The 25,750-nt window shown below is 40.2% G+C and overlaps 1 protein-coding gene across 1 annotated transcript in view; it reads right to left on the minus strand.

The window, feature by feature from the left end:
• Positions 1-25,750, minus strand: part of EXOSC9 (exosome component 9) — a 952,766-nt gene that overhangs the window by 858,017 nt on the left and 68,999 nt on the right. Inside the window, exon 2 of the mRNA XM_044061532.1 lies at positions 7,725-7,819. Coding sequence (XP_043917467.1) covers positions 7,725-7,819 — 95 coding nt within the window. The remainder of the gene's footprint in view (positions 1-7,724; positions 7,820-25,750) is intronic.

Raw genomic sequence — 25,750 nt, forward strand, 5'->3', positions numbered from 1 at the left:
TTTTATTAAATTAAATAATTTTTAAACCCATCTTTCTGGCTATTTGTGTAACATATTTAAGCTCTGAGAGTACCTGCATATGTATTTGGCGACAATGTACAGGCCACTCCTAAATAGCCTTGCAAGTCTTAGTCAAAACTACCATTTGGATTAATAGTAACATTACACAGTAGGATTGGATACCCTTTGTAAGGGCCTCAAAGTAGCTGACAAAGAGCTAGCTGGTGGCAGTGATAACCACATTACAGTCTCAGCAAAAGAGTCATAGCTAGTAAACCTGTGCCAGCCTTCCTCTGGTGTGTGTGCTTGTATATAAATCAAATCTCAAAGTGTGTGTGTGTGTGTGTGTGTGTGTGTGTGTGTGTGTGTGTGTGTGTGTGTGTGTGTGTGTGTGCGCGCATATCAGCTACTTGGGCAGGGACATGAAGCACTGGTTGGACAAAGATGGTGTGGGAGGTCTTAGCTTGGCCACTCGGCTGAGATCTCAACCCTATAGCTGTGCCAGTGGGGAGTCTTACTAGGGATCTGGAGAAAGAGGGAGAAACCAGCCACAGAGAAACCAGCCACAGACCGACTCTGATCTCTGTGTGCTCTTAAGGGAAATTGTACTTTACTGTGTGTGTACCTGTAATCCTCCCATTGTGTACGTCTCTCACTGTTGCCAGTGGTAAGGATTGAGGCTCCTTGATTACTGAGGAAGTGCAGGGGCATCACATTCACAGTGGAGTCATTTGTGATAAAAGTAATGGAAGCAGCCATATTTCTGGGGCATTGGCCTTTTGTAGAAACATTCTCCAAAGGGTTGTGTGTTTTTGAGGGCAAAAGCCAATTCTGTCACAAATCACTTGCACAGTTTTGCTTTATAACCACAAATCCCTCCCTCACATAAGAAGAGGAGGTGTTCTCTGGACCATGCAAGATCTTCAAATAAAACTTGATCTGGTAGTGCATGTTCAGGGTGTGAAAGCCCTACCCTTACTGATCTCTGCCATTGGAATGGAAACTGGGTGACAAAATGATCAAGTCTGGTATAACTTTCAGGAGGAATTGCCATTTGTTCCCAACATTTGTTTAAGATAAGATGTTATTTGAGTCTAACTCTAAGATACTGCAAGCAAAGAAAACTGTCACAATATTTTCAACTGGATACCTAGTTAGTTCAAGCAATTATGAAAAGTCAATTACCAAGGAGGAAAGCTATTCTTCAAATGTTGGTAGATGCACAACCCCTTTAAGAAACTGACCCAGTTCACTAAAGGGTGCTGGGCCGGAATAAGATATTCACCATCATATTAAGCAAAACTTGGATGCATACACATCATGGAATAACAGACCTAAATCATAAAGGTACTGGACAAACCATATGCAAGCGAATGGCCTGAGGTGACCTGCGATACCCTTCTGACAGATGAATAATCTACATCTAGTGGATGATGGGCTTTCTTGAGCCTTCAATCACCTTCAAGACACACCCAGTGGGGGGTCAAGTGGCAGCAAGAGGTCAAACTCAGAACCCATGTGATGGGACAACGTGTGTGGGGCCTCCTTGCCTAGTACAGATTTCTGCACTGCCATGGGACTTTAAAGCCTAAACCCACACCATCTCACCTCATCAAGAAATAAGACAAAATAGCTTTGGCCATCATTTTCTGGAATATGCAATATTGTACAAAATAAATGGAAAGGTACAAAGGCATACAGGAATCATCCCTGCTTAGGAAGCAAATTGCTTCGACCATCAACTTTCTTTGCTCTCATGAGTCAAAGACTGGGAACATACGATTTTCCAAGCAGTTAATTGTTCAATGTGCCCCAATCCCAAAACATTCTAATGAGAAAGGAATTCTGCATCCACAACTCCAGAAAAGCATTAGATACGCAGAACTGAGAGATTACAAGCATGCTGATTTTGCACAAAGTATGAATGCTTCTCTGTATGGTCCACTGCCAGACAGGCAAGATTTCTCTATACATGAAGCAGATGTGTTTTGCTTATGCACTACATTGCTGAATGGCTGTTGAACTACAGCATGAGAAGTTTGATTCTCGGTCCCCTCAAGAGTGCAGGTGGTAAGTAAACACCCACCAAAGTTCCAGATGGATGAAGTAAAATCCCTTTGAGTGTCCCAACATGAAAAAAAAAAAAAAAAAAAAAAAAAAAAAGTGAGGCTCCTGAGCCTACCAGCACCTATTCAACAACAATGGATTATACTGAAGAACATGCATTCTCATACTGAGGTGGTGTGGGGGATTTCACCACTTCAAATTCTGGCTACAAGGGTGCGACACTAGAAAGAAAGAAGAAAAAAAAAAAAAAAAGTGACATCACTACAGTCAATGACACCGCAACATCCACTTTGGTTCTGGCATCTTCACACGTGCAAATGGCACCAAGACCACCACAAATGCCTCAAAAAGTTGTAGACATTTGAGGCCTAGACCTTCTTCTGTATCCTTATTTGAATGCAAAAGTTAACCTGCTGGGTCCTCTCTACAGACATGTGGAATACAAAAATTAAGACAATCCAAATCCATCTCAATAAAGGCAATCTTTGGGGTCAGAATCAAAGAGGACTTCTCCCATTTTAATGATATGCCCAGGGCCTGCATCTGAGAACGATATTAAGAGAGCCCCTTGAATGGATCACTAGGAGGCAATGATTCAGTTAAGAGAACAGAGGCCTATTCTGTTGAAAGGCCTCTACCAGCAAATACCATGAATGTAGAGGACGGATAAATGACAACACTTAGTACTAGAAGTGCTGTCTACAGTGATGTGAAGGAAAGTTGTGTGCAAACCAGAGAATGACATGAGAGATGGCATCCATGAAGGCAAATGACATCAAGAAGGTGAGTTGCGGATGCAGGGTCATGCCTCCCTTGAAGTGAAAATTATGTACCGAATAGGTTTACTGATGTAGCGGAGGTCTAAAAAAAGAAGTCATTAATCCCTTTTGGAAGAGGGAAAGGAGGGGGCACTAGAACCCTGGCAGATGAAGGACATTTGATTACTACAGCCATGAAATTTTTCCCAAAAGCTATTTGAAGTATGGTCCTTTAATGAAGCACTTTCTGGGTGTGAAGTGACCTGCGCTAAAGCAAGGCTTACTATAATCATGCTGAAAGCCAACTTCCCATAGAAGACTATGCTGAAACAAAAAGAAATATATAAAAAAAGTTTACACACCCCTGTTAAAAAAAAAAAAAAAACACAATAAATCAATTCAAAACTTTTCAAAACTTAATCTGACCTATAACCTGTACAATTCAATTGAAAAACAAACAAATCTGTTGGGGGGGGGGGGAAATAAAAAAAATAAACGTACAATACACTGGTTGCATGAGTGTGCACACCCTTAAACTAATACCTTGTTGTGTGTGCACACCCCTTAAACTAATATTTTGTTGAAGCACCTTTTGATTTAATTACAGCATTTAGTCTTCTTGGGTACACACCTGCCATCAATTAGAGAGACTCTGATTAACCCCAAATAAAGTTCAGCTGTCCTAGTAGGATTTTCCTGACATTTACTCAGTTGCCTGCTACAGCAAAAGCCATGGTTCGCAGAGAGCTTACAAAGCATCAAAGGAAAAGGTATCAGTCAGGAGAAGGGTACAAAAAAATGTCCACAGCATTGGATATACCATGGAACACAGTGAAGACAGTAATCAAAAAGTGGAGAAAATATGGAACAACAGTGACGTTGCAAAGAACTGGCAGTCCCTTCAAAATTGATAAAAAGACCAGATGAAAACTGGTCAGAGAGGCTGCCAAGAGACCCACAGCAACACTGAAGGAGCTTCAGGAATTTCTGGCAAGTATCGGTTGTGTACTACATGTGACAACAATCGTATTCTCCATATGTCTGGTCTATGGGGTAGGGTTACAAGACGGAAGCCTCATCTTACACAGAACATCCAGGCCCAGCTAAAATTTGCAAAACAATACAAGTCTCCCAAAAGAATGTGGGAAAATGTGTTATGGTCTGATGAGACCAAGGCTGAACTTTTCAGCCACAATTCCAAAAAGTACATTTGGCACAAAAACACTTTGCATCACCAAAAGAACATCCCCACGGTGAATCATGGTAATGGCAGTATCAGGCTTTGGGGTTGCTTTTCTTCTGCTGGGACTGGGGCTTTAGTTAAGGTGGAGGGAATTAAAAACAGTTCGAAATACCAGTCACTTTTGGCTCAAAACCTTCAGGCATCTGCTATAAAGCTGAACAGGAATTTCACCTTTCATCACGACAATGACCCCAAGCATACATCCAAAAATCAACAAACGAATGGCTTCATCAGAAGAAAATTAAAGTTTTTGGAATGACCTAGCCAGTGGCCAGACCTAAATCCAATAGAAAACCTGTGGGGTGACCTGAAGAAGGCTGTGCACAAGACATGCCCTCGCAATGACAGATTTGAAGCGCTTTTGCAAGGAAGAGTAGGCAAATATTGCCAAATCAAGATACACCATGCTGATAGACAGAATCCTGTAATTACATCAAAAGGTACTTCAACAAAGTAATAGTTTAAGGGTGTGCACACTTATGCAAGCAGTGTATTGCACATTTTTTATGTTTTATATTTTTTCCCCTAATAGATTTGTTTGCTTTTCAACTGAACTGTACCAGTTATAGGTCACATTAAGGGTGGGAAAAGTTTTGAAATTATTTATTGTGGTCTCATTTTTTTATATCACAAAAACCTGGCATTTTAACAAGGGTATATAAACTATATATATATACACACATATACATATCTGTCTAAGGCAGTCATTCTAATATATATATATATATATATATATATATATATATCACACACACACACACACACATATATATGTATATATATATATACACACACACACACACACACATATACACACACACATATACACACACACACACACACACACACACACACACACACACACACACACACACACACACACACACACATACATTATTCAAGTCTGTCTAAGGCAGTCATTCTACATCTAATAAAATGCATCTGAATAAGCAGAAAACAAACTGACAACTGAAAAAAATATATACCCTATTAACTTCTCAGTCATGCAACTGAAAAGACAAGAACAGCCACACTGGAAAACTGTTCCTGCTCTCCATATGCAACATTCCACTGCCCAAAACAGCCCTTCCTTACATGGATTTCTTCCAACCTACAATAACCAGGGATCACACATGCTAACTGAAAAGCCTATACAGATCTCAGTATTGGCAGCAGTACTTACAGTTATTGCCATATGATTAGTGTGTGTGTACACATCCGTGCACACAGTTTTGAGTCAGAAAGACATTTAAGGACTCGACTGATATGGCTGTGATGAAACAGCATATCACCTTCAAGATCTGATGAAAAATTAAGGAAAATCAAGCAGAATAAAAGGCCAGACATACAATTCCCTTGTCACACATTATTCCAAAGAGTTTTGGAAGTTTCTCTAGGTCAGATCTCCAAAGCAAAGAAAAAACAGTCCAGAGGAAAGTAAAGACAGTTGCTCAGGGTCTACATTAGAAACTTGAAGAAACTAAGTCAATAAACTAAGTCAATCTACTGGTAAAGAGGACAGGGCATCTGTCTACACCACTGGTGGCCAGAGTTTGATTAGCTACCTTAGAGTTCAACCAGAAATGAAAGTGGCCAGATGTTATATCTTTCCTACCTTGAGAGTTGGATATGGGACAGTACCACATCTACCACCTGGTGGACACCAGGGAAACCTTATGGGGGACAGCAAGCATACCAGAGAGACAAAAGGTAGGGTGGCATTTGACAATATCATTGCGCACTCTCCAGTGCCAGCATTCAACATGTGCAGTCACCTACAGTAAATAGTCAAGTGAAGCTTTCCTACCCTAAAACAGACAGACAGACTCATCTGTGAACAGACTCACACAGACATTACTAAAATGTACAGTAGCTACCAACCAGCAGGTGAGAGGCACACAAATGGGAAAACCTCAACTTCTATGCGATTCTCCTAATAAATAAGACAGGAAAACAAAGTGGAATGATAGAAAACAAAAGAGCAATAAACAGAACAAGCAAATCTTTTCCAAGGAAATAAAGGATATACACATCAGAAACTTTATAATTATATGTGCCCCTAAAAATCACGGACGTCGGTTACTGCAACAATAAAATGTAGAAAAAGTGGCTGCAGCAGTGCCAGCTAGTCCCCTCCCTTGACCAGTTGATGGAATGAAAGTGTAAAATGTACTGTTGTGAAAAGAGAGTTCATTGTTCCCCTCTACTCATCACTCAGACCCATTACAGAGTACAACGCACCCCTTTTGGTATGCACCTCACAAGACATCGACAACAACTGGAAAGGCCACAGAAATACCTCACAGAGAGGATTACCGACCTCAAACAGATGCCCTATGCAGACGGTCTCAAAAAACTCCAGTTTTACTCTGTTGCATATCGCCTACTCAGGGGTGATCTCTGCCTAACATACAAAGCTATGTCAAACCCAGAACTGTTGGACATGCTCCACTTAAAGAAATCCTAATCCCTCTGAGCTACACTCTAGGGACCTAAACCTTGTCACCACAATAAACAGAACATTCTGGAGGGATAGATTCCTGTCCCAGAGACTTCCCATACTCTGGAACAAACTACCTATCTATATCAAACAAAGCTCCTCATTAGCACTCTTCAAGAAAAATTCTTGATGATTGGATGGGAAATAGGAAATTCTCCCCAAGGATCACTTCTGTGGCTCTGCTTGACATGGGCACAGGAAAATAATTTTCTTGGGTGGCAAAAGCCAGGGTACTGTTTGGCTAGGCTTATATAGGCCCTAGGGCCAATAGCCTAGTACCTACCTATGAACCTATGGCCAGTAAGACAACCAGACCACAGCATTCTAAAAGCAGGAAGGCTAAATATACAGTCACAGCATAGCATAGCAATGCACCCATACCTTCATTTTATTCTTCAGGACACCCAACTTCTACAGAGCTCAATCTAGAACTGACCACTTGCCCCCCCCACACACACACACAATTATGCAGCTGAGAAGGGTTAACCTAGGTCACTTCATCCTTCCCTCAACTCCAAGCTGCTCATGAAGCAACCCACATTCCATTCCAATGTGTGCTGTCAGAAAGAATTATCTGGAAAGCTAGCCAGTACCGCGAGGAGATAAAAAAAAAATGAACAAACTAGTAAATGCCTATTTCATTATTAAAAGTACAGTCTCTGACATGCTCTTTCTTTTCAAATCAAATGGGAGCCATCACCTTTATTGTGAATAAGTGTTTGTTTTATCCAGACAGACATCTGGCAGTGGGTATTTTATTTTCCGACTTATGGAGTAAAATATTTCAGTGCCCACCATTTTCAGAGAGACTAAACACACCGCTTCTCTTCAGTTTGATTCTTTGGTGCAGAATCATTCCCAGTTTCTCTGTGAGCATCTGAAAAGTTTCAGTACAAACCTCTTGCAAAGTAAATCAATTCAAGTAGCTTTGCATAAAAATCTTTACTTTGAAAGCAAGTAAATCAATTCAAATAGCCTTGCATAAAATCTTTATTTTAAAAGCTAGCTGATCAAAGTAAAAAGCACAAAATTAGTTCCTTTTAGTATTATCAAAACACAATCGCACAGCATAGCACTTTCATATATATGCAAGTAAATGGACAGCATATTAAATTATTTGACAAGTTATGCCTTTTTAAACACACAATTTGTGTACCTTGTTTGTCCAACCTCAACAATGCAGCAGCCATAATCTGTGCCAAAAGATATTTTTATGTTCCTGTAGTCATAAGTCTGACGTCCATCAAGGCGCTGAAATGCAAGCAAAATTCTGAATGATTAGAATGCTGCGGCACCAGTGCTTGACAACTGAAGCAGAAACTGTAAAAGAACATGTTCTGATCACAACATACCAAAATACATTGAATATTTGACTTCAGAAACTTGCAAAAAATGCTAAGAAACTGGTCTTTTTAATCAGTTCTTGCCTATTCAGATTAATTTTCACTCTTAAACAAAGGTTAAGTACTTGCCAAACAATTGATCTGGACTGAAGTACTGGCTCCAGAGATTGTCTTATTAAAAAAATAGCTTTGTATGTCACTTGGTAGCTTTCAGTGGGCAAGAAATACAGTTTTTCACACAAACTGTAAGCTATGCAGATTCCTGGCTTCCCACACTCCATCCAAGTACCTTTCTCAACTGAAGACATTGTGGTGCAATAAACTGTGAACTGTACTTTGCTTGAACCGTGTTCCCCAACCCCAGACAGACATGCTGCTCGCCAGGGGGGGGGGTCTCTCACTGTTAATCTGCTCTGAATGGAGTCCTTAAGCTTCTGCCTGCTACCCCCAAATATGTGTTATTCAAAAGCTGGACTTTTTCTTAAACAAAGAATAAATACAGACTAAGGAGTATATCAAACAGATGCCTCACACTCTCTCAGATATCCTGTCTTATTCCATATATAAGCTACAGGCAGTCCCTGGGTTAAGGATGAGATCCGTTTTTAAGTCTGCCCTCAAGTCAAATTTGTATGCAAGTACATATAGTTATTTATTTTACTTTTCTTTGCATTTAAAACACTTTAGAAACACTTCCAAATAACAATATTGTAAGTACAGTGTGATAACAGTACAGTAACTATGTTCATACACTACGGAAGAATGTTCCATTCAAAAAAAATATGTTCAACCTACCTCTTTTTAAGCTTCACTTCACATTTCTGTACTACAGGTATTACCCACAAATGTTTTCCACTCTTTCCTAACGTTTCAGACCTTTGTCAGATCTCTTCCTGTCACCTACTGTACAATACAATAACTGCTTCAATACTGTGTACTGTAAAAGCCAACAGTCTTGACCAATCAGATCACCAACACTGCGATCTCTTAACCAATCGAATCACTTGTTCTCTGTGAAGGTGGAATTAAATGCTCTAACAAAACATGTGAGCAAGTTTGAAACAGGAGAAAATGAAATTACAACATAATTCTTCATTTTCAAGAGAAGATTTGGGCAATTTTAAGGATTTTTACTTATTTTCATGTTATTTCTGACACTGGGCAACCCATTCTTATCTATGGATTGTCCTTATGTATTTGAAAATTCATAACTTTACATACATGTATAACAACTGTTGCAATTGACCATTTACAGTTAACCTCCAAGTGCTTGCATAAAATAGTCATTCTGTAGCACCGTGAAATTTATATACTGCAAACCTACTTTATACAGAAGTGTATGTTATACAACAGTCATTAAAAAGAAGCTCAGAATTCTAAATAGTGTCCGTGCTGTACTCTCATCTAACATTCCTGTCTATACACGTTATGTCATACCATACATTGTACTACAGAATATATGAAAACAATAACTGTAGGTCAAATTTGTAACTAGCTGCCTGTCCAGTTTGTGGATGAAAATGCCACCCACTGATCAACAAATCTAAAAAACACTAACGTGGCAATGATGACACAGAGTTACACAGTGGGTTGCTGTATAGGGAATGAATAGACAGAAATGTAGTAGCATAAATCTAAAAAGCTAATTGCAGAAATGCATGCAACTAATGTAGCACTTTTTCTGACACGGGCAGAACAGATCTGCAATATAACTATGTAGTCAGCAGAAGGTGGGGTTATCAGCAATCTGTTCAACGATCAGTCAAGAATTATCATGAGAGAGAGAAAGGATGGTCTATTGGATTACATTTGTCCATCCATCCTCAACCCCCCCCCCCCACCCATTTTTCACATGGAATCAGGGTGTCACTTCAAAAGTGACAATCATCTCGAGCCAAGGTTTACACTGTCGGGTGGATTAAATTTATCTTGGAGATGTATTATTCTGACCAACTCCTAGTGGAAAAAATTACCCACTACAGGGAAGCATAAAGAATATAAGAGACTGCTGACCACTGTTACACAGACAAAGGAGAGTGCCTATAGCTAAACAGGTGTCTGGTGGAAAGACCGTTTCAAACACTGTTGCTTACACTTTAAATATGGTAATTTAACTTTTGTAATCAAACAAGGACAGCCAAAAAGACGACTACTTATGAAGTATCTAGAAGAAAAGAGACGTTTCTCTCTATTCTGGACTTAGTTCAAAGCTATTGAGCAAATCGGCTGTAGGGCAAAATGAGGCAGAAGGCCTGGAGGCCAACACTCTCATAGCAAACTATACTTTGGAAACAGCATTCAGCACCACTGTCTGATGGCAAAAGACAATGAAACCAGCAACCCACCTGGAAAGTGTCTGCATGCCAACTGTAAGACTCTCCCCATGCAAAGCAAAGGAAACAAACAACTGGTAGTCTTCTGAAATTCATGTACTCACGTCAGATAGCAACCCAAAGTATGAAGGGGAGAGTCTCTCACTTTCGGCTCTGGCAAAAAAATGAAACCTGAATGGAGTTGTTCAGAGTTAACTCAGAAAATGTCTCTATAAGATGGTGTGGATTTATTCAGAGACCCAAGATCCTTTTGAAAGGCCATACACAGTTCCCTGTGTATGACAGTCTGCATCTCTGGCTCTCTGTTCCAAGAGGTGAGGGCTACCAGGAATAACATTTACAAAAAGCAAATTCAGTATAGTTAAGTTCAAGCCGTGGATGAGAAAGCATGTCCACTATGAAATACCAGTCTCAAAGAGATGCAGCACTCCTTTAAGAAGCTGCTTGATTAGCCACTACTTGCCCACGATCTGGACCCCCAAAGAGTTATGATGGACAAAAACAGTTGAAACATGCATCCTGACTACAGAATAATTGATGTGCAAGTCACTGTGTTGGTGTCTGTGGCCTATGACCAAGTTCAGCATCTAAGGTTGCACAAAACATCCATTTGTCCAGATTGAGAAATGCTTCTTCCTGAAGTCATGTACTTGGCAAGCAGACTGCTTCTTAACCTCAGTTTTATCAGAGTCTCCAACAAGAAGATATGAAAGAATCAGTAAATCTATATAAGCAGTCAAGTCCTGAGGTGCAGTTCACTGTCACCATAACTGAGGGGGAAGTCCTTCACGAGGACTGGCAAAGCTCTGTGTATCACTAGGGATCCAAGTACCAAAAATACATACACACACATTTCTGTAAAATCGGCACCACAGAACACCAAGTAGATTGTATTTCAGTGCCTTTGTTCCTTTCCTCAGAAACACTACCCAAATACCAAGTTCAGGTTTACCAAAGTGGTAATGGTAACCAGACTAGCATTGCCCATTTTGTATTGCTTCAAAGGGGAAATGAAAGAGGGAGAGGAATAAGGAAATGTGGGAGAAATTGAACTTTCTGAAAGTAAATTGTTGTCCTCTATTTAATTTGAGCAAATATTAACGATCCTTCACACAATACAAAGTCTTAAGTAAGGGCATGATGTTTATTCCAACCCAGAGAGCCAACTTAGTATATGCATTGACTGATGTTTGATTAAATTCAGCTTCCTAGTGAACAAAGTACATTTTAAATAATAAAACTTACCGACAGTCAACTGTTTCACATTTACTAAATGAAAAAAACAACAAAATAAAACTGGTAAGCACTTTCGTCCAACTTATGGAACTTCAGACCAAGCTGCACTTACTCAAAACTTCAATAAATATATTGAACTAAAATCACATTACTTAACATTAATCAATGATTTAACTCTCTCCTTTCAGGACTACTTTGTAATTTTTTCCCTTTCATTCATACTAGGAAAATTATATGCATTCAATTTTTCCTGCCAACAATATTCTTTCCAATTTATGTAATCTTCTGCATCTAACTTAACATTATAGTTTAGTACCTGATCAAAGAAAACCTAAAACATACCATATTTATTTCCACACTGTTTTGTATTACATGCTTAGTTAAGCCATTATGTCTAGTTACTTAACATTAGTGTCTATTATTTTTCAAACTTGGTGTTAAATAAATCTACCAACAATTTAAAAGTGAGGATTAAAAAAAAAAAAAAAAAAAAAAAAAAAAAGAGTTACAAAGTAATAGTTACCTACACCATACTACAAACGAAGAAAAACCTTAAAAGAAATATAACTAAGAATTTTGAGATTGTGAGTTAGCAGAAGACACATTTTTAACGTAGAATGTGAATTGATGAAAAAAAAAAAAAAAAAAAAAAAGATGATGATTCTGGAATAGGCGATACCAAAGTATTATTATTATTGAGGAAGTTAAAAATATAAGGGAAGCTTATATCCCAAATGATAAAAGATCAGCGTTGGATGAGGGAAAAAAAAAAAAAAAAAAAAAGAGCTTATGTGATAGCTTGTGAGATACAACATTCAGTAGATGAAGCCAGCATTAAGCAGATAGTTAAAAATAATTGGAGGTTTCTTACTAATTTTGTGGATATAAGGGACATTGTTGGGGAGATAATGCAGTATTTGTTTCCCCGAAGGGGAAAGAATTAAAAAAAAAAAAAAAATTATAAAAATAATTTAATTAGTAAACAATTAGAGGATAGTAAAGGGATGACAACAGGAGACAAAGGAGCCTGACTTAACATCCAATCCACGGTGATGCAGCGGTTAGCGTTGCCACCTCACAGTGAGAGGTTCTCCAGTTCGATCCTCGGCTGGGGTGCCTTCTGTGCAGTGTTTGCATGTCCTCCCTGTGGTCACGTTGATTTCCTCCGGGTGCTCCTGTTTCCTCCCACATCCTAAAGACAGGCTGTAGGTGGATTGGACACTAAATTGGCCCTAGGTGTGAGTGCATGTGCCTTCTGTGGGAGGCTGGGCACCAGGCCGGCAACTCTACATGCAAAACTCCACTGCCAATCTTGAGCAGACAGGTAATCCGCTGTGGCAACCCCTAACCGGGAAAAAGCCGAAAGAAGAAGGAAAAGGACTTATTAAAATTAGTGAGACTGCAGTAGGATGTTTTAATTTCTTGATACTTGCCCTCATGTTAAGAGTTCTGAGGGGCTTAGAGTGTTTAAGAGCTCTGATGATTGATGAGCTTTCCAATGAGTTAATGGAAGTACATCAAGTTGTTGTTAGATGAGCATAAGAAGGCTGTGTAATTACGGCTTCGTACAACAGCTTAAAAGATGTGACCTCGGCAAATCATTTTGAAGTTAAAATGGAAAGGATTTCAAAAAAATTGCTGCAGAAAATTAGTTACTCAAAAAACAGAAGCTGACGAAGTTTTGACAAAAAAAAAAAAGAAAAGAAATGAAAAGACAGACAGATACAGGGGCTAATTCAGTAATTTGGCATCCAGGAAATGATTTAGCAGATGACATGGGTGAGTGAGTAAGTGAGCATATTCAGTTAAGGCAAGAAGGTAAGGACGGTGAAGAAGGAAAGTGAAGAACTACCAAAAGATTGAGGTCAAACTCTGGTAAAGGTGTAGAAGTTGATAATGATGAAAGAAGGCTGGATAAGAATATAGGCGGACAAAAGAGGGGCTGGACAGAGTCAGAAACCAGCTGAACTTTCTTATCCACAGCAGGGTTTTCAAAATGTAGTGGTATACCAACATGGAGGTACAGGGAAGAAAACATAGGCACAGGTAGTAGTGCGAGATCCCCGGCAGCAGGGTCAAAAGCAGAGAGGTAAAGGTTTCAGATGTGGCAGCTTTATTCAACAGAATCAAGGTCATCCGAAAAATGGTGGATGGAGAAATGGAGAAAAGGGCAGAACAGTTCTAATTTAAAGTACTGAATTTGTCTAGTTTTTATTTAAACAAAGAGCATCTAAATGTTTTAAGCAAGGGTTTGATTTTTGTGCTCTCAGACAGGGCGGACTTAATTGAAACTATATATCCTTTAAGGTATTATACCAGAAACTTGAATTTTAAAATGTCTTTTTCATGAGAACAGTGAAAAAGTGGAATTGTTTAAAAAAAAACAAAAAAAAAAAAAAAAACTAAATGTACTTAATCCAAGTCTAATGCCAGAGTTAGAGGCTTTTCTCATAACATGTGAAAATGATGTAAGGAATTTAAGTAATGTCTGAAAAAAGATTCTATAACAAGACTGTGGCAGAAAAATGCTTTTGAGTTAAAAAAATAATAAAAGTTTGTATTTAAAACAAAAGCAGACAAAGGGAATGCTGTGGTGGTATTGGATATGAATTATTTTTGAAGAGAGTTAAAAAAATGTTGAATGATGAAAAATTTTACAAAAACGTGGCTTGGGTAGAGGTGGTTAAATCACAGAAATGGTTGCTGCACGTATTGAAGAACTGATTACTGCAGAGATGGTAGATTATTTTAGAATTTTTTTGGTCTGCCCAAAGTACATAAAAATTTAGATAAGCCAATGTTTAGCCCTATAGTAGGTAGCCAAGGAAGTAAAACTGAATCATTGGCGATTTATGCAGATAAATGTCTGCAGAAACTGGTTTGTCATAGTGAATCTATTATTAAAGATATTACAAAATTATTAGTGGGCGAGTCTACGATACTAGTTACTGCAGATGTTGTGTCTTTATACATCACAATTCTCAATGTCAAAGGGCTTGAAATGGTAAAAAGAGAAATGCTTTCATCTAACATTGGCACATGTGGAGAAATCAGGCTGTTGACAGAAATTTTATGTGTTATTTTGAGTTACATTTTTTTCACTTTTGACAATGAAATATATAGGCAAATAAATGATGTGGCTATGGGAGCTGTAATGGCCCCTCCCTATGCCAATATATTTATGACTGGCTTGGAGAAGGAATTAAGTGTTTAAAACTGTTTTTTTTAATAATGTTATACTTCATAAGTTTTATAGAAGATTTGTTTTTACTGTGAAAATATTACATTAACTGAATTTTAAGTATTTAAATAATGTTCCTAGTAATTTAAAATGTATGTATAATATCAGCAAGGATGAGATAAATTTTTTGGACTTGGTGGTACATATTCTGCCAACAATTTAAAAGTGATGATTTAAAAAGTAATAGTTACCTAAAACCATAGTTGTATGCACAAGAAAAAAGAAATATAGTTAAAGGGCAGTTTTTGAGATTAGCTTGTGTGTTACAAACTTCAGTAGATGAAGCCAGCATTAAAGCAGATAGTTAAATAATTGGAGGTTTCTTACTAATTTTGCAGATATAAAGGAAATTATTGGAAATAATCCAGTATTTGTTTCCCAAAGGGGTACGAATTTAAATTGAATAATTTTATAAAAATAAAAAATAATTTATAATTAAATTATTAGTAAAATAAAAATAATTTATAATTAAATTATCAGTAAACAATCAGAGGATAGTAAAGGGATGTTAAGATATGGTAGTTGCGAGTTTTGTCAATTTATGCTCGAAGAAAGCGAAGCGAGGATAATAGCAAGGGATAACATCAAGTTATGACATGAATATAACTGTAAATCTAAATCTGTAGTTTATGTTGCCTTATGTGGGTTTGTTCTGCATTTTATATAGGCAGAACATGTAGAGAATTTTTATAAGAGGATGTATGAACCTCTACAGATTATAGATATTAAAGAAGCAAATAATGGCTTGTCTAAACATGCAATGCAAAAAAACAGTGTGGGAATAAATGAGGTTTATTTTAGGTTTTCTGTGATAGATTAGGTACTAAACTGTAGTATTAGAATTGGAAATAATATTGTTAGCAGGTAAAATTGAATGCATGTAATTTTCCTGGTGTGAATGAAAGGGAAAATTACAAACTGGTCCTGAAAAGGAAAGGGTTAAATCATTGATTAAATGTCAAGTCATGTGATTTTAATTAAATGTATTCATTGAACTTTTAAGTAAAGCTTGGTCTGAAGAAATTCCATAAGTGGGACGAAAGCACTTACCAGTTGTATTTTGTTTTTTTTTTTCAAATAATAAAAAGTGAAACCATTTTAAGGCCCGTGACACAGTTTACTTGTTTTTATAGTGTGGACTTTTTTATGTTTGGTCATGAGGCTTTTTGTGGATTTGACATTTTAAATTATGTTAATTTATTCGAAGGACCAAATAGGCAATTGTTAAGGTTGTTTCAATCCCGTTTTACATTCTACTTTAGATACATTTATTAAAGTCTGTAAAAAAATCTTTGTCTAGCATTATTAAATCTGGTGATTAAGATGTTCTTCTAGCATTGCATTGTCTAACAAAGTATTTAACAAGGGAAGAAAAGAATGCCTTAAAATAAATTAATAAAGGAAATCATTTAAGAATTTTGAAAGCCGATAAAGGCACAGGCATAGTTATTATGGAACAGGACAAATATACAAAGAAAATGGAAAAACATTTAAGTTATGTTATGAAAGTACAACAAAAATGGAATTTATTAGACAGGTTTAGAAGAATTGACCATTGTCTTTTGGACTTCTTAGAACAAGGTTTTTTCTAGAATCATATAGGTTTATGAAAATAGAACATCCCAGTTTACGTAAAATGTCCGGAATTCTGAAATTGTATAAAATGAAATGGATCCCCTTTTCGTGAGATTATTTCTTTACATAAAAGTAAAAAACTAAATTTACTTCCGAATACTTAGATGGAATTCTTAACCCCATTGCACAGAAAGAAAAATGTTACATCAGAGACTCATGTGTATAAAAAATTTAAAAATTCCCTTAAGTGATTTTTTTGGCTCCAAACTGATCACATTTATCTAAATCACTGTATACCACTATTACTCATGGCAAAGAAATATAATTAAACATTTTAATAAATACACAGATTTCAATAACAGAGAAATAAATACTATTTGTATTTATAGGAAACAGTGCTTGATATGTTATTTTGTTAACAATAAGACAATTATCATCAAAAATAAGGAGTTGCGATGGGAGCTAAGATGGCTCTAGCATACGCCAATTTAGTCCTGAGTTACTGAGAAAGGGAATTTTTAATAAAAATGGAAAACCAAGTATATATCTTTTTATTGTCAATTCACTATGGCAAGGATTCACGATGCCTCCGTGTAAGAGTTATAACTCTTACACGGAGGCTGCAGTTAAACGGAGTGATGTCAGCATGCTTTGCATATTCATGAGAGCATGCTGAATCACACCTAAGTCTAACACGGTCCGTGTAAGACAGTAGGGGGCGTGTCCGTAGGCCAAGCCCTGCAAGCGGACACACCCCCAGAAGTGTAAAAGTGCCCAAAGTAAACACCCACAACAGAGTCCACAGAAATGTGAATAAACACAACACATGCCCCCAGAGACTATGAACATAAAATATATAAATGAACATGTTATATATTTTTTTTTAAATTGTAAAGGTGTTTAACCGTGAGTGCGCTTTTGCTGGCGTGCCCGTAGCGCAGCTACAGTTAGCAGTCAGTGGGAAAGCATATAAGAACTAAATATGCAAAATAAGCCAGGAAGCAATAGCGTAGCGGTAGAGATGTTGGCTGAAGAGCAGGCATTCATGGTTTGAGCCCCCACAACACCAATTTTTTTTTTGCAAAATAAGCAGGAAACAAGTCCCTGACAAATATGTACACATAAAACCACAATTTATATAAAATGTAATGAAATAGCCCATTTATATTGAAGAAATGTGAGGTAACAAAAGAATAAAAAATGCCAGATATGCTCATAGCTGAGCTACAGTTTAACAGAGTGAGTGCATCTGCCCGTAGATGAGCAGTGGTTTAACTGGTGCAAAATGAGTGCCCATAGCTGAGCAGTGGTCTAACACGCTAAATCTATGTGCCCCTAACTGACCTTAGTGTAATATGCGTGCCGATAGCCAAATGAGGCTTAAAGCAGCGTATCCCGTTTGCGCGGAGCTGCGCACCGCGCAAACAAGCTAACCGACGGGCAATGTTGAGCAAGCCATATCAAAACTGCCTTTACACAGACACACCCATCAGCATGTCTAGACAGTCATGAAAAATAAAAAGCAGTGGCCAGGTTCGAACCCAGGATACTATACACCATAATCAAGGTACAGAACCACTAAGCCATGACAGCAGTACCTAGAAATGCAATAATAGCTAATATATAGGAATGAATACAAACTGGAGCATGACAATGCAGGTTTACTGAAGTTGATACAATTCCAAAATGGCCAATCACAGATATGTGCGGGAAAAACGGACTATATAAGCCCCATAGGTGGGAATACACAGCATAAACGACTGTAGAACTGACCTGCAGGCAGAATGACAGGAGTAGGAGAGGGTAGTTGCTTTCGAGCACAGAGGTGGGGTGTTGAGGAGTCCAGGTACATGGTCTGGCTCCTAGTCCATAATCATGAGGCCCAACTCATGCAGGGCCAGGTCCTCTGGGGAGCATACAGGGCCGAGGCGTGGGACCGGTTGGCTCATGATCTCACCAGTGCCACAGGGATTCCAAGGACTGGTGAGCAGGTCCGTCACCACCATGCGGACCTGAAGAGACGCAAGCAAGACCAACTGAACCTTTGGATCCAGGAGGCCCGGCAAACACCCAACGCCCCACTACTGAGTAAGTAACATTTAATTACGTATGTAAGAAATTAAACTAGCTGATATTATGGAGATGTGTATTCCAATATTACTTCATTTATATTACAGCTGCAGGTGTCCGTTCTGCGAACCGCAGAGCCTATGGCGATAGGCTGGTGCGGTTGCGCCACCAGGCAGGTCAGTAATCCACTACCAGTAACTGTAAAGAAATATAAAAGTATGACCGTCAACAAAAGAGTGCAGTGTAGTCAGTAAGGAATAAAATCTGCAAGTAACAGTGTGAAAGTGTATGCAAGTATTGCTTGATTACAAAAGTGTGTTTCAGCCTGTAAGTTAAACCGAAAAATTAAACTGTCTGACATATATTCTGAAATAAAAATGCCCTACCTGTAAGAAAAATAGTACACAACCTGCAGCAGGCTGAAAAGTATAGCTGCAGAAGATGATGAAATCACATGTGTGAAATATATCCCTGTGGAAATACTGAAGCATGACAGAAGTGAGACTGCTGGAAAGGATTGTAATAACTACAGGTAAAACATGTCAATAAAGCCTAGAAGTAAGTACCATCCTGAATAGTAAAATGAAAGCAAGTGAGAGAGTGTGAGAAAGTGTCATGAATCCAGCAATACAGTAGTAATAACCCCTGAATAAAGTAAACTGCAGTCAAGACAGAATGAAATGCATGTGAGATTCAAAACCAAACAGCTAAATCTGTTCAAAGTGTTGCTGCATCTGGAATGTGTATCCCAAAATCTGGATATGTTGCTCTCAGTCTGCAATATGCAGATAGGATGATTGTCTGATATACCAAACATTCACACTTGTCTACAGCTATATAAAGCAAATGTAGCAGGATGATGTAGCTGAACAAAGCTAGATATGAATGTGTATGAAGAACCATAAAATGTATATTGATGTTGCAGTAACAGTCATATCACCAAGTTGAAATAGTTATCATATAGGAAACTGTAGTCAGAACAGTAGTGTGTATATAACTGTAGCTATTAGAAATGTACAGCATATGTATTTTTATTCGAAGGTGTTAATATTACTTTCTTTAACCCACCCTATAAAGTACAGTTGTGTACACCTACCATAAATGTAGATGTTCGAGTGTCTTCACTGTTGCAGTCATAACTGTAGGGTGCTCCTGCCGGCAGGCAGCCCGAGGTCGGCCAGAATCCCAAAGTCTGGGTCCGGCGTCGGCTGTATAAGCTAGTATCCTGACGTCAGTACGCCTTGGTACATAGCTCTCAGCCGACGCCATCTTCTCCAGCCTTTCCTGCCCTAGATGTCAGTATACCCCAATAAATCAAAAATGAATCCAACAAGGAAACACAAATACACCACAAAAGAGAGAAGAAGAGGGGATAGGAGGGAGGAACCCGACTGCAACAGTGAAGACACTCGAACATCTACATTTATGGTAGGTGTACACAACTGTACTATGTTCTTCGTGTTTCACTGTTGCAGTCATAACTGTAGGGTGGAATCCCAAAGCAGTGTAGAGAGGGAGGAGGCCTTAGATAGAAGAAGGGGAGGCAAGAATACCCTGCAAGACAGCAGAGGCAAAGCCTGCCCTAGACTTAGAAAACAAAGGGAGATTGTAGTGCTGGGAAAAAGTATGCACTGAACTCCAAGTGGCAGCTTCCAAGATATCCTTGGTAGGAACTCCTCTGAGAAAAGCTGTAGAAGTAGCAGCTGCTCTAGTGGAATGACTTCTAATGGTTCCAGGAAACTGTTTACCATGATGTGTGTAACAAAATCTGATCCCATAAGCAATCCATTTGGAAATGGTTTGTTTAGAAATAGGTTTTCCAAGTGAACTGGAGGCAAAGGAAACAAACAGTTGGTTAGACTTTCTGAAATCTTTAGTCTTGTCCAAGTAAAATCTTAACTGTCTGTGCACATCCAATGAATGCAAAATCCTTTCCCCTTTTATTTTGAGGATTTGGAAAGAAAGTAGGAAGGTGAATTGTCTGATTCAAGGCCTCTTTCGAAATCACCTTAGGCATGAAAGTAGGATTGGTCCTCAAGGATACTCTGTCCTGATGGAAAATAAGGTAAGGTTCCACAGCCATAAGAGCTTGCAACTCTGAGACCCTTCTGGCAGAAGTCAAAGCTAACAAAAGAACAGTCTTCCAAGATAGAAACTTAATATCTGAAGATGCAGCAGGCTCAAAAGGAGGCAAAGTTAGTTTTTCTAAAACATAATTAAGATCCCAGGCAGGGACCGGAGGGGTCCTTGGAGGCCGCAAATTCTTAGCCCCCCTCAAAAACTGCTTCACCAAAGGATGTGAAAAAACAGGAGGATCAGAACTGAAATGTGCAGAGATAGCAGAAGCATGAATCTTAATGGAAGAAAATGAAAGTCCCTTAGATAAAAGCTCCGAAAGGTAAAGCAAAATAGAGGAGAGATCAGGAACCTGAGGATCAGAACCTCGGTCCTGCATCCAAATAGAAAACCTCTTCCATTTAGAGGCATAAGATTTCCTAGTGCTAGGCAGTCTAGCTTCCAAAAGAACATCCAAAACTTGTTTGGGAAGACTAGAGGCAATCAAATTCCTTTGAAGAGCCAAGCTGCCAAGCAAAGGGTCTTGAGGTTGGAATGTAGTAACTGACCCTGATGCTGGGACAGAAGCGAAGGGTTCAGTGGAAGAATCCAAGGAGGCCCCGAGAACAGGAGCTTTAGAGTTGGATACCAAAACTGTCAAGGCCAATTTGGAGCAATCAAGATGAGGAACTTGGGCTTGTCCTGCTTTATCTTCAGTAGTACCCGAGGCAGTAGAGGAAGAGGAGGCCAGGCATATGCAGACAGACTTCTCCAACTGAAAGACAGGGCATCCACTCTCCATGCTGTTTTGTGGAAGGACCTGGTGCAAAAGCGAGGCAGCTGATGATTGAGATGGGATGCGAACAGATCTATCTGGGGACATCCCAAACTGCAGTAATCCTTTTGAACAAGTTGGTGTCTAGCATCCATTCGTGAGGATCTGAAATGTTTCTGCTCAGGCTGTCTGCTAAAGATTTTGTTTTCCTGGAATGAATTGAGCCTGGAGATGCAGATTCAAATTTAGAGCTGTGTCCCATAAACTCATAGCCAGTCTGCAAAGGGGTAAGAATGAGATCCCCTGCTTGTTGATGTACCACATGACCGTGGTGTTGTCTGTCAATTAGCAGAGGCCCTGGTTGTAAAAGGTGCTTGAAGGCCAAAGGGCATTTTGAACTGCCAACATCTCCTTCAGATTGATGTGCCAGTGAAGATGGTCCTTTGTCCAGGTTCCTTGCTGGCAATTGTCTAGAAAATGTGCTCCCCAAGCATAATCCGAGGCGTCCGTGGTTAGGATTTGAGTAGGTTGAGGGAGACAAAGGTTTTCCTTCGTTCAAAATGCATGCCCTGGACCACCAGAGGAACTCCTTCTGGAGGCAGGGGATCAGAGGAATCAGAATATCCAGATCGTGATAATGCTGTGACCATACACTTTTCAGATACCATTGAAGCTTTCTCATGTGAAGCCTTGCGTTTGGAATCAACAGAATGCAGGAAGCCATGTAGCCCAGAGCCTGCAGGAATTTCCTTGCAGTGAGCTGAGATAGAGTTGCCAAGGTGTTGAAAGTAGAAGCCAGCTGAGTTTGTTTTCTGGAGTGAGGTAGGCCCTTTGTAAGGTTGTGTTTAAGAGGGCTCCCAAGAATACCATTTGTTGAGAAGGGATCAAATGTGACTTTTTTATGTTCACTGAGAATCCCAGTAAGAGGAGAAGACGTTGAACGAAGTCTAGGTGTAGAAGCAGAAGATCTTTGCTGTCTGCCTGAATAAGGCAGTCGTCCAAATAGGGGTAAATCTGAATCCCCTGAAGTCTGCAGTAAGCCACTACTGGTGCCAGGCACTTGGTGAAGACTCTGGGCGCAGTAGATAAACCAAAGGGCAGAACAGAGAATTGAAAGTGCCTCGAACTTGCCTTGAACCTGAGGAATTTCCTGCGTTCTTGTCTGATAGGGATATGCAAATAGGCCAAGTCCAATGTCACCATCCAGGCATCCTGAGAGAGCATTGGAAGTAACTGTTGCAGAGTGAGCATCTTGAACTTTGGAATTTCCAAAGAGGTGTTTAACACAGAAAGGTCCAGAATAGGTCTCCAAGAGTTTTGTTTTCTGGGAACCAGAAACAGCCTTGAATAAAATCCTTTTCCCATTTCCAAGAGTGGAACAGGCTCTATGGCCCTCATGGCCAGAAGAGCATCCACTTGAGTTAAGGCCTCTGACCACTGAAGTTTTGGCAGATCTGGCCAACCGTGAGTCCTTGGCAAAGTGTGAAAGTGGAACTTGTAACCTTTTAAAATCACATCCAATACCCATTTGTCCTGGGTAATATGAGTCCAATTCCTGTAAAAAAAGACAGTTTTCCTCCGAGAGGGGCATGCAGGTAAAGAGGTCCTGAAGCCCAACCGAGAGAGTCATTGAGTTTGTTTTCTTTGAGATTGGGATCTGTCTTCTCCCCTTCTAGTTGAAGAAGCAGTCCATTGTCTAGATCTGTACGAGGTCTGGCCTTGACCACGACCTCTGGAGCGTCTATATCTTCCCCTTTGAGGCCTGTCAGACGTGGGAAAGGACCAATTTTTAGTGGGCCAATTCCTGGAAAATCTAGGAGGCTGAACCTGCAAGAAATCTTTTACAGTCTGCATGGACTTTGCCTTTTCTTCCATCTTTTTAATAACTTCCTCAGTCTTAGAACCAAAAAGAACATCATGTTGAACAGGGGCATCTAATAACTTAGCCTTAACCTGTTCAGGCAAACTTTGTTCACGAAGCCAGGCATGTCTCCTAATCACAGTACCAGAGGCAGCAGCCCTGCAGGAAGCATCCAAGGCATCAAAACCACAATGTAAGCTATGCTTGTTAACCTGTTCAGTAGCATGCAAAACATTCTGAAGTTCCTTATCCTCTGCACAAGCAGGTACGGAAGCAAGCTTTTGCTTTAAAACAGACAAAAGAAATTGCTGGTATTTCAACATATGAAACTGGCAATTTAATGCCCTTACAGAAAGGGTAGCAGAAGTATATACCTTTTTGCCCCACCTGTCTAAAGCACGAGAATCCTTCTCAGAGGGAATAGGATTTTTAGAAGTAGCAACCTTAGCAGCCTTAGAACCCTGAGAAATAGTTTCAGGGTCTGCAGAAGGATTTTTAAATAGAAATAAATGAGAGTCAGGAACCCTATAAAATCTATCAGGCTTAGAAGGAGCAGGAGGCATGGAATCAGGATTCAAATTAGCCTCAGAAAAGCATCATCCACAATGTCCAAAACAGGAGGGATAGCTAAAGGCCTATGTTGAGGAAGAAGAAGAAATTCTCTAAGCCTCTTTTGGAAGCAGAATATTCCTGTCCTTCCCAATGAAAATGTTCCCTCATCTCATGCAAGGTTTCCCCAAAAGAAAAATCCTCAGGCAGAGAGGCCGAGGGCAAAGATTCCTCAGCATCCGAATCCTCATAAGGGGGGAAGGAATAGTCCTGATCAGAGGAAGAAACAGAAGAGACAGAGGCCTGGTCAGAAGAATCCAGAGTAACATCCTGTCGAGGCCTTTTCTCAGGAGGGGGGTGAGAACCCCTAATCATTGTAAGCAAGTCTTCAGCCATCCTCAATAATTGTTTTTGTGTCTTGGGAGTGGATTCAGAAGCAGCTTGAGCTGGAACTTTAGACTTAGAAGGAGTCTTTGTCTTTGCCTTTGAAATAGAAATGTGAGTAGGCCTGAAAACCCCCTCAGAAGCCGGTACCTGCACAGCGGTTCCGGACCCATCTGAAGGAGCGACGTCCGAAGGTCCTGCAGCAGTTAAAATAGTGGGCCTTGATGGCTCCCCATGGGAGTCCGTATCGGCCATCGGTTCAGAAGCGGCGGACGACAGGGGCTGCAAAAGCGCCTCACTGACGACAGCCGAACCGGACGCTGGCTCCAGCTGCAACGAGTCCTGTTTGGACCGCGGAGGCCTGTCTTTATCTTTGCGCTTCTTTTTGAACTCCGGTAGTATCCGACGACATTCTGTAATTGAAGTGTCTGCCAAAATAATTTAAAGCCCAGTCGTACCTGCGTTTGATAGTACGAGAGTTGAACCTGGCACAGAACCGACAACAAGAAACGTCGTGGTCAGGGCCTAAGCAAGGTAGACAGTAAGAGTGGAAATCTTCTTTATGAGGTATTTGTTTCCCACACGCTATACAATTATTAACTTTTTCTGACATTGGAGGAACAAGAAAAAGATTCCCCAACGGGGTACTTAGCTTTGAGAAGAGAAGTAACAACTTCGGACCGACAACAACCAAGAATGCTGTTCGAAAATCGCCAACCAACGTTTTGCGAGCTGCTTTCCACCGCACGGCAAGAAAGACTGGAGAAGATGGCGTCGGCTGAGGGCTATGTACCAAGGCGTACTGACATCAGGATACTAGCTTATACAGCCGACGCCGGACCCAGACTTTGGGATTCTGGCCGACCTCGGGCTGCCTGCCGGCAGGAGCACCCTACAGTTATGACTGCAACAGTGAAACACGAAGAACATCCACATATAACCCATTCCACGTGAAAATGGTATGTGCAATCACAATTAACACCCCTGGACGTTTGTCCTGTTGGGTCATATATATTTGCATGTCCGTTGATGCATCTGCCCTGTTCATACATCCACACCTGATGGCCTGTTGCCATCAATTAACCCTGCATGTTGTTGGACTGTGTATTTCTGTTAAAATTATGCATGTGTTATGCACGCTGTTCAATGGTGTGAATATCTGGGTGTTTGGTTAATGGGAATACTAATGCATGCTGTTACAACTAATTGTGAATGGTATTATATGTCACTAACCCAAACTGTCATGACATAATGCAAAATATAGGACGACAGGGAAGGCGGGTTCCAGCGGACCCACCTCTCCCACCTCAGCTGGCGAGTGCACCTGGCACTAGTGCCGAGTCCGGACCCTCCTCCGGTGGCCCTGTGCCACCTGCGGGTGGAAGCGCTGCAGGGGATGGGGCTCGCCCCCCCCCTCTGCAAGTGTGGCCGGAGGAGAACCACCACTCACCCTCGGTAGCATCCGGACTGTGGTGCATAGGGAGATTCGGGACTCTGTTCTCGAGCCCCTACGCCAGCTCAAGGCACGGGTGGCGCAACTAACGGGCATGCCTGTTGCCCCGCCTACACAGCCCCCAGCACAGCCCTGTCCTGGGCAGTGAAGGAACAGTGGCAACTGCCTATGGGTGGGGATATCAGTTCCACTGTTGCCATCTGTAGGCTCATGGGCTCTGGATATCCAAACCTCCGTCCCAGTCAATTGTGTAACCCCCCCACACGTGTCATACACCGCCCATGTATGCGTCTTGTTTGTTTACCTA

This window comes from Protopterus annectens, chromosome 2.part0 (genome assembly GCF_019279795.1).
Source record: "Protopterus annectens isolate FY-2018-M chromosome 2.part0, PAN1.0, whole genome shotgun sequence".
Lineage (NCBI taxonomy): Eukaryota > Metazoa > Chordata > Ceratodontiformes > Protopteridae > Protopterus > Protopterus annectens.